Below are 12180 nucleotides of genomic sequence, written 5' to 3'. Positions count from 1 at the left end.
CCCCTCCCCTCTCCTCTCCTCTCCTCCCCTCCCCTCTCCTCTCCTCTCCTCCCCTCTCCTCCTTGTCCTGTCTTCACGTGGTCTGTCTTGCAGGGATGTGTGTCCCAGATCTATGGGTGGCCAGGCTTCTATAGACACCTACTTACTACTATTTAATTTAGAGTAAGACTATTGTGTAGCCTAGGCTAGCCCCCCAAATAACCTTGGCCTTTTGATCCCCTGTCTCGCCTTCCAAGTGCTAGGGTTACATGCATGTGAAAACCTGTTTTTAATCTGTTGCCACTAGTACAAAGAGCTGTCTCTTCAAATGCGATTACTTTCTTGGGGACTGTGGGTCAGGATTTGAGAGTGCCAGTTTTGCGGGGACACAGTCTGACCATAATGGATTTTGCTTTTTAAGAACTTACCTGCCCGCGCTGTGAAGTCATGACTAAAGCATCTGTGTTCTGTTCACATCCAGCTAATAACCCCAAGAAGTTGTCTGATTTTGGGATCAGAAATGGCAGCCGGCTTCAAGCAGATGACTTCCTTCAGGACTACACTTTACTGATCAACATTCTTCATAGGTAGGAGCTGTTACGCTGGAGTATATGAAGCACAGGAGCGCTCGAGAGGAAGGCTCAGTAGAGCTGCACAGGGCTGTACCTGAAGGAAAACGCTAGGACTCAGAAAGAGATATAAACAACAAAACCATTTTGGGATGAAAAAAACTGGAGGGGCTGGGTGGTGGTGGCACACACCTTTAATCCCAGCACCCTTTAAAAATCTTAAATTATTCAGTGAATATTCCTCATGGCACACATGTGGAGGTCAGCAGACCTGGGACCTGAACTCAGGCCTGCAAGCACCCTTAACCTGAGCCACAACACTGCAGGTACCATATTCACCTTTAAGAAAAGTTGTCAAAAGTCTGAGGATCAGCCATCCTATAAGCCCTCCAGTTTTGTTTTGTTTTGTTCTTTAGTTTTTCGAGACAAGGTTTCTCTGTAGCTTTGGAGGCTGTCCTGAAACTAGCTCTTATAGATGAGGCTGGCCTTGAATTCACAGAGATCCGCCTGCCTCTGCCTCCCAGTGCTGGATTAAAGGCGGGTGTGCGCCACCACTGCCTGGCAGGACATTAAATTCTATAAGTTATGTAATGGACTTGAAGCTGAATGTCAGTGCTGTGCTGTCCCTGGCTTCATTGGGACACCAGCTGGGTGGCGGTGGCAGACTTGTGTTTACTTGTGAAAGGAAAGAGTAGGAAAGGACAGGGCAACTCAAGTGTCTGAAGGAGTAGCACAGTCCGACAGCATGTGCCTGTCTTTCTTACTTGTGTTCAATCTCAGAACAGAACCGCCTGTGGAAATGTGCATCCTCTATTCACCTTGACACACATTCTCATGCACAGTTTGAAACTCATGTGTGAAAGTGGGGAGTTGCCTATAAAGGTAGGGGAGACCCAGAACACCAAGATCAGCTCACGAATGGAGTGAAGGCTCTTTGGGTGTAGCATCTGGGGAAAGGGATGTCTCAGTTGCAGGGCTGCAGGATCTCTTGTTCAGTTTTCTATGTTAGTGACACAAAATAAAACCAGCCTTTACAGTTTGAACCAGAAAAGCTTTGCTCTGTGATCTTTTTTTCGAGAGCATTGTGAAAGTTAAAGCCTTCTGGGGTGCAGTGCACTCTGAGGGTGGGGGAATCTCCTCCTTTACCATGTGAGTGCGCATGGCCTGGTCCCTGGTTTACAGCCTGTGTTCTCTTACAGTGAGGATCTAGGAAAAGATGTCGAATTTGAAGTTGTTGGTGATGCCCCAGAAAAAGTGGGGCCCAAACAAGCTGAAGATGCTGCCAGAAGTATCACCAACGGCAGTGACGATGGTGCCCAGCCGTCCACCTCCACAGGTGAGTCACCTCCAAGCCAGAGGACTTAAAACAAGCTGGGACTTTGGTGGACTTTGTAAAATACTAACTCGAATTGGTCTGGAATTGACTGTATAATGGAGCTTTGAGTTTTATGGACCGTGAAGCCCTTTAAGGCTGGGGATAGTCTTAGAGAAGCAGAGGTGGTTTTCTGACTCCCCTGTTGGACTCCAGCAAGCTATGGGTTCACTTTCTGCTCAAAGTCTGTTCTTGTCTAAGCTGCCAACTGTCTATCTGATTGGAAGTCTCCAATCATTTATCTGGTTGGGTGTGGCTTCCAGGAGGCAGAGTCCCTAAGCCCAGGCCACCTCAAACTACCCCAGGGGTCCTGCTGCAAACACCTGGTACCTTTTCAGGTACCCAATCCTGTGCTGCTCTCTGATTGGACGGTTAACCTCCCCTCCTTTCTTTTTGTGCAGGAAACTGAAGGTTAACAGTTTTTTACCTCTGTTTCCATTTCTTTGACCCCCTCATCTTTTGATGTTCCTTAGAATGTTTGTTCTGGGCTCTAGTGTCCTCTGAGGATTAAGGGGTAAACTTGGAGGCTGTAGAACATGGCCACCTTGGCTGACCCACTCCCCACCCACCCAACCAAAGCATTGTAACCCTGACCCTCTGCTGTGCCGGGTTTTGAGTGAAATGTAGGGAAGGTGTGGTTCTGTTTTTAGCTTTGGCACATGGGAGACACCCTGCCTTTTGGGTATAGAGCTAAAGAATTCGAGTATGGGGGTCCGGAGTTTGAAGCCTGGCCACATTTTGTGACCACAGGGAGTCCCTCTCTGTCCCTTGGTTTCCTTTCTGGAAGTGGGATAATAATGCTGTCTTCTTTATAGGGCTGATTAGATGAGTTTGTGCACAGCTCAGAGCAGTCGCTGGCAGGTGTAAGTGGCTTGTTGCTGTTGCTGCTCTTTCTTCTATTAGGGTGTCCCCACCCCTTCTCAGTGGAGACTCAGCAGGCATGATGATGCATTTGAAACGTGCTAGTCACAATTTTTTGTTTTGCTTGGAAAAAAATAGGACTTTGCCCAGGGTTGGTTCCCCTCCCAGTAACACCCTTTTCCTAAAAGTAGACATGCTTGTTATACCAAACACATTCCCTGGGGGTGGCCGGTGAGGGTGGCCTGGATTCAGTGAGCTGTCTGTGTGAGGCCTTGGTGAGCCGCTGACATCTCCCACACTTCATTACTCTTCACATTGTTTTCTGAAATAAGCCCAAGAGCAAGATGACGTGCTCATAGTTGACTCAGACGAAGAAGGCCCTTCAGATAGCGCTGACGGCAGCAAGGACGAGAGGGCGCGCAAGCGGAAACTGGAAGAAACTGAGGATGCTGATGCCAAGAGGTCCCGCTTGGAGGAGGCAGAAGATAGTGATGACGTCATAGAGTTAGACTGAGCATACTCCTGGCCCTTGATCTGGTTGGAACCGAAGGTTTTGTCCTTTGTTACAGAAGGGAAGCAGAGGGCTGCAGTGGCTTTGGTTCCGCCCTATGAAAGCATTCATTTGCTGAGACTGTTAGAGACTGTATTGCTGTACTGAAGTAGGAGTAGTGTTTGAGACCCTTTGCGCTAAGCTGGGTGGACCAGCGATGAGCTGAGAGAACGCGTGCATGTTGCCTTCCCTGTAAATAGCCTTAGCTATCATTTCCTAGTGGAAAATACTGTGGGGTAGGAACGCTGAGACCTGGTTATAAATACTATGCCTTTATTTTTGGCTAGAGAAGAGTTATTTTTAGCCTAGATCTAACCATTTTCATACTCTTACCTGAAAAAGATTCACAGAAGTGTCAAGTGCTATGCATTGAAACTTGTTTTTTAAATGTTACCTGGCACTGTGTATATTAATGTAAAACAATGTTAATTTACTCAAGTTTTCAGTTTGTACTGCCTGGTATGTCTGTGTAAGAAGCCAATTTTTGTGTATTTGTTACAGTTTCAGGTTATTTATATTTGATGTTTTGTAAACTCAAACAACAAATATACTGTACTTATGGACCAAATAAATGGTGTCTGTGTACTTGTTATCTCTTTGGCTGCCTTAGTGGGTTTGTATGTGTCACAGGCACGAACAACTCGACACGTCTTAAGGGCTGCCTCCAGGCTGAGACAACTGCTTGCCTTGCTTGCAGTTAAAAAAGCTGGGCGTGAGCCGGGCAGGTGGATCTCTGTGAGTTTGAGCCAGCCTGGTTTACAGTGCTAGTTCCAGGGCAGCCAAGGCTGTTACACAGTGAAACCCTGTCTTGGAAAAAAACAAACAATAAAGACTGGGCATGTCATGGTGGGACACCTCGTAATCCCAGCAGTAGAGAGGACAAGGAATCGCTGAGCCACTTTGCAGGCTCCAGGCCAGTAAAATGACCCTGTCTCTGAGAAATACCGCCCACGTCTGGCCCCTTGAGTGTGGCTAAGCACATCTGGGATCTCAGGCAGAAAGCTGAATCTGGAGGCTGGAGAGCCGGATGTTTCAGGTTAAGAGCAGTTGTTCTTGCAGGTGACCTGGTGTCCGCAAAGCCACCTATAACTTTAGCTCCATGAGAGCTGGCCCCCTCTCCCCACCTCCAAAACCATGTGCATACCCACATAATACATTTTAAAAATTAAGCCGGGCAGTGGTGGCACATGCCTTTAATCCCAGCACTTAGAAGGCAGAGGTAGGCGGATCTCTGAGTTTGAGGATAGCCTTGTCTACAGGGTGAGTTCCAGAACAGGTATCAAAGCTACACAGAGAAAACCCTGTCTCAAAAAAAAAAAAAAAAAAAAGTTTCGCTGTATTTTAAATTTTTTTTTTTTAATGTGAATTGGTTTTAAAATATCAGACCCTCTGGAACTGGGGTTACAGACAGTTGTGAGCTGCTGTGTAGATGCTGGGAATTGAACTGTCTCCAGCCCCAGGGTTTCACTTTGTTGTCCAGGCCAGTGTTAAACTTGCTGGTAAGCTAGGGAGACAGTTCCAGGGTAAAGCATTTGTCATGAAAACATCAGGACCAGGATCTGGGTCTCCAGAACCCACATGAATCTGGACACAGTAATATCTGACTCAGCTGCTTGTGGTGACTGACACACCTTTGATCCTAGCACCAGGGGTATGTAAAGAGACCCTATCTTCCAAAAGAAAACGAAATATGTTTAAGTATGTAAAATGAATGAAAAAAAAAGTTAATAAATTATATTTTTATTTTTTGAGAGTCTGGGAATGGTGGCCATGCTTTTAATCCCAGCACTTGGGAGGCAGAGATAGGCGGATCTGAGTTTGAGGCCAGCCTGGTCTACAGAGTGAGTTCCAGGACAGCCATGGCTGTTACATGGAGAAACCCTGTCCCCAAAAAAGAGAGGTTCTGTCTCATACAAGTGGAGAATGAGAACTGACAGTTCTCTCTGTTCTTCATACACATGCATGCATGCCATGGCATGTGCACAACCAAACACAGATGAATGAGGTATTTTTCTCCTGGCGCACGCCTTTAATCCCAGGAGACAGAGGCAGGTGGATCTCTTGAGTTCGAGGCCAGCCTGGTCTACAAGAGCTAGTTCCAGGACAAGCTCCAAAGCTACAGAGAAACCCTGTCTCGAAACTCCCGCTCCCCACCCCCGCCCAGAAAGTGATTTTTTTTTAAAGATTTATTTTTTATGTAAATAGTGTTTTGTCTGCATGTACACCTGTATGCCAGAAGCCGGTATCATATCTCATTACAGATCATTGTGAGCCAACCATATGGGTGCTGGGTATTGAACTGAGGACCTCTGGAAGATCAGCCTGTGCTCTTAACCTCTGAGCCATGTTTATTTTTATCTTGAAAAGTCAAAGGAAAACGATTTATTTTTAATGAAGTGCGTGTCTGTGTGTGTGTGTGTGTGGGGGGGGGGGTTCTGCATGTAAGTTAAGGTGCCTGAGGAAGCCTGAGGCATTGGATTCACTGGAGCTTGAGTTCCAGGCAATTGTCAGTCCCCTGACGTGGGTGCTGTAGACCTATTCGGTGCCTTCTACAAGAGAAATGAGTACTCTCTAGGCAACATCTCTCCAGCCTCAAGGAAAATTATGTTACTTTCTTTTCTTTCTTTGAGACAGGGTTTCTCTGTGAATGTTTCTCTACTCACAGAAATTCTCTGCCTCCTGAGTGCTAGGAGGCACCACTGCCCAGTTGAAAATTATATCATTTAAAAAAATATTTTTGTGTGTGGATGTAGAGATGGCTTAGGGCTTGCTTAAGAGCACTGGTTAAGTTAAGAACACTGGCTGCCTCTGTAGAGGACCTGTGTTTGGTTCCTGGCACCCACATGGTGGCTCACAACCAACTGTAACTCCAGTCACAGGAGATCGACACCTTCTGACCTCCACTGTCCCCAGGCACACATGAGGTACACATAAGAACTTGCAAAGAAACAACATTTAAAAAGAAAATATGTGTATGTATGCTCAGAAGTGTGTGTGTCTACACGTGTGTACATGTGTATACATGCCTCTGCACTTGTGTGGAAGTAAGAGGATAAGCGATCTCTTTGCATTTCAAAGCCTTATTCCTGAGGTCCAGAATTCTCCATTTGACTGTTTTTAGAGTGGATATATTTAGAGGAGTCTTTGTGTTTTGTTTTTCGAGACAGCATTTCTCAGTAGCTTTGGAACCTGTCCTGGAACTAGCTCTTTTAGACCAGGCTGGCCTTGAACTCACAGAGATCCGCCTGCCTCTGCCTCTCACCACCCAGTTTAGAGGAGTATTTTTTTTTTTTTTTGGTTTTTTCGAGACAGGGTTTCTCTGTGGCTTTGGAGCCTGTCCTGGAACTAGCTCTGTAGACTAGGCTGGTCTCGAATTTACAGAGATCCGCCTGCCTCTGCTGGGATTAAAGGCGTGCGCCACCACCGCCCGGCCTTAGAGGAGTATTTTTATAGATACTTTTATACTGGGTACCTGCTACTTGAATTCTACACATAGAAGGGACGTTTTCCTCCTGCATTCAATTCAACACAACAAATTGAAGCCAAAAGCTTGAGACATTTAACTGTTCTCGCTAAAGAAAACAAGGATGAACTGAGCATGGTAGCACATGCCTTTAATCCCAGCACCTTGGAGGTGAAGGAAGTGGATCAGTAGCTCAGAGTCCTTGGCTACATAGCAAGTTTGAGGCCAGCCTGGGATGGAAATGAGGAAGGGAGGAAGAGAGGGAGAAAGAAAGAAAATCAACCAAGTTGAACTGTAGGGTCTAAGTGCTTTGTTCTGGTTGGTCATATTTGAGGAAAATTATTGCCTGACAAAGTACCACTTTGAGAAGTGTTGCTGGGCTGGGGCCGCCCTGGACCGGGTGAAGGGGAAAGGAGAAAATGAGCTGGAGTGCTGTATGGGTTCATCTCTCTCCGCATCCAGACCTCCACCCGCTGCGTGCGTTCATCTCTCTCCGCATCCAGACCTCCACCCGCTGCGCGCGTTCATCTCTCTCCGCATCCAGACCTCCACCCGCTGCGTGCGTTCATCTCTCTCCGCATCCAGACCTCCACCCGCTGCGTGCGTTCATCTCTCTCCGCATCCAGACCTCACCCGCTGCGTTCATCTCTCTCCGCATCCAGACCGCCACCTGCTGCGTGCGTTCTTCTCTCCGTCTCCAGACCTCCACCCGCTGCGTGCGTTCATCTCTCTCCGCATCCAGACCTCACCTGCTGCGTGCGTTCTTCTCTCCGTCTCCAGACCTCCACCTGCTGCGTGCGTTCATCTCTCTCTGCATCCAGACTAGATGTTTGCCACTCGGTTTCTCCACCCTGGGGATTGTGTTCCGTCCTAAAGCCAAGATAAGCCTTTCTTTCCATAGGCTGCTTTTCCAAATACTTTATCACAGCAATAAGAAGAGTGATCGTGGACCTCACCAAAAGGAATTTAAAAAGCTGAGTGACAGTACACACCTTTAACCCCAGCACTCAGGAGGCAGAGACAGGCAGATCCCTGAGTTCAAGGCCAGCCTGGTCTACAGAGCAAGTTCCAGGACAGCCAGGGCTACATAGTGAGACCCTGTCTAAAACGAAACAAAAACATACATTTTTATTTTATTTTATGTGTCTGACTGGCCTTCGTGATGACAGTGTACTGTGTGTGTGCCTAGTGCCCACCCAGACCAGGAGAGGCTGTTCATTTTCCTGGAACTGGAGTCACAGACAGTTGTGAGCTGCAGTGTGGGGGTGGCACCCAACCTGGGTCCTTTGCAAGAGCAGCAAATGCTTTTAACTGCTGAGCCATCTCTCCAACTCCCCCAGAATAACTTCTATTCTTAAGAAGACACAAAAACAAGAAGTCATAAACTGGTAGAAAGGATTTGTAAAGCACACAGTACACTGGTATTCAAAATATGTAACAAACTTTCATAACTCAGTTAAAAAAAACATACTAAATATCTTTGACTCATGTCAGCCTGGAAAAAAAGAGTGCTTAAAGGAGCTGGAGCAATGGCTCAGCAGTTAAGAGCACTGGCTGCTTTTTCAGGGGGGGCTGGTTGACTTCTCATCTCCCACATGGTGGCTCACAGTGGTTTATAACTCCAGTTCTAGGAGATCCAAAGTCCTCTTCTGGCGTCTGTGGGTCCCAGGCATGCACTTGATATATGGATATATGCTCAGGTAAAACACCCATATACATAAAATTAGGAAATTTAAAAAATAAGGACTTTTTTGTTAAGGCTTAAACCTAGCAAACTTGAAAAGGTTTTGAGCAAAACTTTTGTTAGAATGTACACATGGTGGGGCTGAAGAGATGGCTCAGTGGTTAAGAGCATTGCCTGCTCTTCCAAAGGTCCTGAGTTCAATTCCCGGTCAACCACATGGTGGCTCACAACCATCTGTAATGAGGTCTGGTGCCCTCTTCTGGCCTGCATATAAACACACAGACAGAATATTGTATGCATAATAAATAAAAAAAATATTTTAAAAAAAAAGGATGTACACATGGTGATTGCCTTTAGTCCCAGTGCTCAGGAGGCAGAGGCAAGTAGATCTCTTGAGTTTGAGGCCAACCTGGGCTATATACTAAGTTCTAGGACAGGGAGAGCTGCAAAGACCCTGATCAACAAAAAAATACAATGTATGCAAAAGTTTGAATACTAGTTTCTATACACTTTGTCATGATTTCTCCAGGTCTTCTGTTTGTCTGAGACAGGGATATGTAGCCCTGGCTGTTCTGGAACTCGCTCTGTAGACCAGGCTGGCCTCAAACTTGGAGATCCACCTGCCTCTGTGTCCTGAGTGCTGTGATTAAAGGCATGCGCCACCATGACTCACTTGGTTTCTCCCACCTGTAATAATAATAATGTACACACACACACACACACACACACACACACACACGTTCATTTGTGGTACTGAGGGTTCCAACTAGGCTTTCAGATCTCTTTCTCATTTATTTACTGTGATGAGAGGTGACTATGAAGGAGGGGTTCTCTCCTTCTACTTTGTGTGTCCCAGGGATAGAAGTCATCAGTAGGCTTGATGGCAAGTGTCCAGCTCCCTGCCCCCCAGCTCCTTTTATTATTATTTTTTTTTTATTTTGAGATAGTCTCACTTCATTGGTCAGACTGACTTTGATCTGTAGCTCAGGCAAGCCTTGAATTTGTGATCCTTTTGCTTCAGTCTCCCGGCTGGCCTCCATCCCTCCAGTGCTGGGATGAACGGCCCGGCCCTCAGACTTAACTGCACACAAGGGATTTGATCTCTTAGAAGTGCTTTATTCTACTATTCCACAGTTTTAAGTTTTGCTACCTATTGCTAAAGCAATGGATTTCAACTGACCCTGGACACTAATATGTTATTTAAATTCTGAAGGCTCAAACTGGGCAAGTTGGACTGAGACATTTATTTAATAACTTTCTGAGGGAATCTTGCTGTGCAGCCCATGATGGCCTCAAAAGTGATCCTCCTGCCTCAGTCTCCTGATTACAGACAGTCATGCACCATCATAACCTAGGATAGATCTTAAAAAAAACAATATTGCTTAGCCGGGCGGGCGGTGGTGGCGCACGCCTTTAATCCCAGCACTGGAGGGATGGAGGGAGGCAGAGGCAGGCGGATCTCTGTGAGTTCGAGGCCAGCCTGGTCTACAAAGGGAGTTCCAGGTCAGGCTCCAAAGCTACAGAGAAACCCTGTCTCGAAAAACAAAAACAAAAACAAAAAACCCAGTATTGCTTATAAAAGTATTTCAATTGTTGTTGCTCATTACATAAATTTGTGTTTGCACACGCACATGTGTGTGCATGTGTTCATGCCATAGTGGGCATGTGGAAGTCTGAGAACAACTTGTCTAATCTTCTAGCACATGAGTCCAGGGAGTTTACTGCATGTGGTCAGGCGTGGCAACAAGCCCCTTACCAGCTGTCCATCTCTCCAGCCCCGTTTTGTTTGTGTGCACGTATACGCAATGCACATGGCTATCCGAGGACAACTTTTGGGAACTGGGTCTCTCCTTCCACTGTGAGTTCTGGGGAATCACACTAAGCAAGGTGATTTTTACCTTCATGTGTCTTCTCACTGGCCCCCAACACTCTCACTTTCAAATGCCTGATGATGCATTTGATCAATGAAATGTGATCATCGGTCAAATTGACTTTCCTTTCTCATCAGACAGGTAGATAATGAGGCAGTGCCCCTTGACACGTGCTCCCCAAATGCTTGCTTCCAGACCTTGTGTCTGGGCCAGGCAGGGCTGGAATTCCCTCAAGTCCTAGGAGATAGGTGTGTGTGTGGCCACCCCAGGGAGGTGGGGGTGGGGCCAGGGAGGATGAAGCAGGGATTTGTTTCACTTCCATCTGGGAAGCTAGTGTCCCAGTTGGCTCCTTGCAACCAGGAGGCCAGGCTACTGCACAAGTACCCTGATACCGGGGGTACTTTCCTGTCAGGCTCTGAGCAAAGGGTGCCTGGAAGAAAGGAGTCCTGTCGCTCAGATCTGGCTTCCTGGATCACTGGGGCTCTACACATAAGGATTGCTTTTCTTTACTCTGATTGCTCTACCAGCAGAGGACAGATTTTTAGTTTGTGGCTCTGGGGATACAGTCTCCAGCCATGTGGCCTCGCTGGCTCCATACATCACGTGACTGCACTGGTGCTCAGAAGCATCCTGTTGACACACCCTAAATCCTAGGGCCTGGCACTGTAAAAGAGGGGCCCTTGCTTTTCAAGGAGACTCTTACCATTGTCACAGCTGAGGCTCAAGTCTGAGCTTGGTCTGATGATCTTGGGAGTGCCAGAGGCTGCTATCTGCAGTAAGATGGAGAGTCCTCAAGGCCAGGTTGCTGAGCCCTGTCCAACACCCATGAATGAGCAGACTATGCAGTGTGAGCCCCCTTTTGGCTCAATCTACCCAGAAAACTCTAGAACAAGTGAAAGAAAGGCAGTACTTGATGATAGCAATAGAGAACCCTGGCCTGGCAACCAATTTCCAGACTTGAGCCTGCTTACAAATCCAGAACCCCTTGAAGGGAACGGCAGGCCCCTCGAGTAAGAGGCATGTTGCAATACAGAGGCGTCTATGTTAGCCTTTCATGCATCCGTTATCCGGAGGGACCAAATCTCTTCTAACACTGCAATTGTACCTCTGAGAAAAGGAAACAATTGGACTTCCCAAGGCCTAGTAGATACTGGTTCTAAATTCACAATAATTCTGAGAAATCCCCCATCCGAAACAAAAATAATGCATTGTGACTCTCTGGTTAAAGTAGGGACTTAGGATGTCAGGTGTTCAACAGGTTTATGTTTTAGATTTTATGTGTATGGGTGTTTTGCCTGCATGCGTGTATACGTACCGTGTTCGGTGATGCATATACACATACGTTCGTGCATACACCCCCTAGAACTGGAGTTAAGGATGGTTGTGAACCTTCGTGTGTGTGCACTGGGAACTGAACTTGGGCCCTCTGCAAGAAGCAACAAGTGCTCTTAACCTCTGAGCCATGGCTCCAGCCTCAATTTTGATAGAAGTCAGATTCACAATGGGACCTGGAACTCACCCTGTGATTCTTTTCTAAGTCCCAGAATGTGTATTTGGGAGAGATATACCTAGGAGTTGCTAGAATGCCCACACTGGCGCCCCATGTCAGAAATTGTCAGACTCTCCACATTGGTGTCCCGTTTGGAAACTCCCAGAATTCCCACACTGGTGTCACATCCATGTGTAGGGCACTATCAGGCTGCGCTCCCTAAGCAGAACGCCTGGAGGGAATATGGGGAGGTTATGGGTGCAGGGCTCAGCTGGGGGTGGGGGTGTCTGGAATGCGCCCTGAGGTCCCCGGGGCGTAGAGCCTAGGCCACCGTTGGCCCGC

The 12180-nt window shown here is 47.1% G+C and overlaps 1 protein-coding gene across 2 annotated transcripts in view; it reads left to right on the top strand.

Moving 5' to 3' along the window:
• The window catches only part of Uba2 (ubiquitin like modifier activating enzyme 2), a 27085-nt gene extending 23169 nt beyond the window's left edge, over nucleotides 1-3916 (top strand). Inside the window, exons 15-17 of one of the 2 annotated variants that reach the window (XM_050118962.1) lie at nucleotides 461-566; nucleotides 1748-1884; nucleotides 3114-3916. In XM_050118962.1, coding sequence (XP_049974919.1) covers nucleotides 461-566; nucleotides 1748-1884; nucleotides 3114-3295 — 425 coding nt within the window. In that variant the 3' untranslated portion in view covers nucleotides 3296-3916. The other variant, XM_050118963.1, reaches the window with a different exon arrangement.
• The last annotated feature ends 8264 nt before the right edge of the window (nucleotides 3917-12180 follow it).

This window comes from Alexandromys fortis, unplaced genomic scaffold, assembly GCF_014885135.2.
Source record: "Alexandromys fortis isolate MF-2015 unplaced genomic scaffold, M_Fortis_MF-2015_v1.1 scaffold_140, whole genome shotgun sequence".
Lineage (NCBI taxonomy): Eukaryota > Metazoa > Chordata > Mammalia > Rodentia > Cricetidae > Alexandromys > Alexandromys fortis.
Note: the sequence above shows the minus strand (reverse complement) of the source record. Positions and strands in the feature narration are given on the sequence as shown.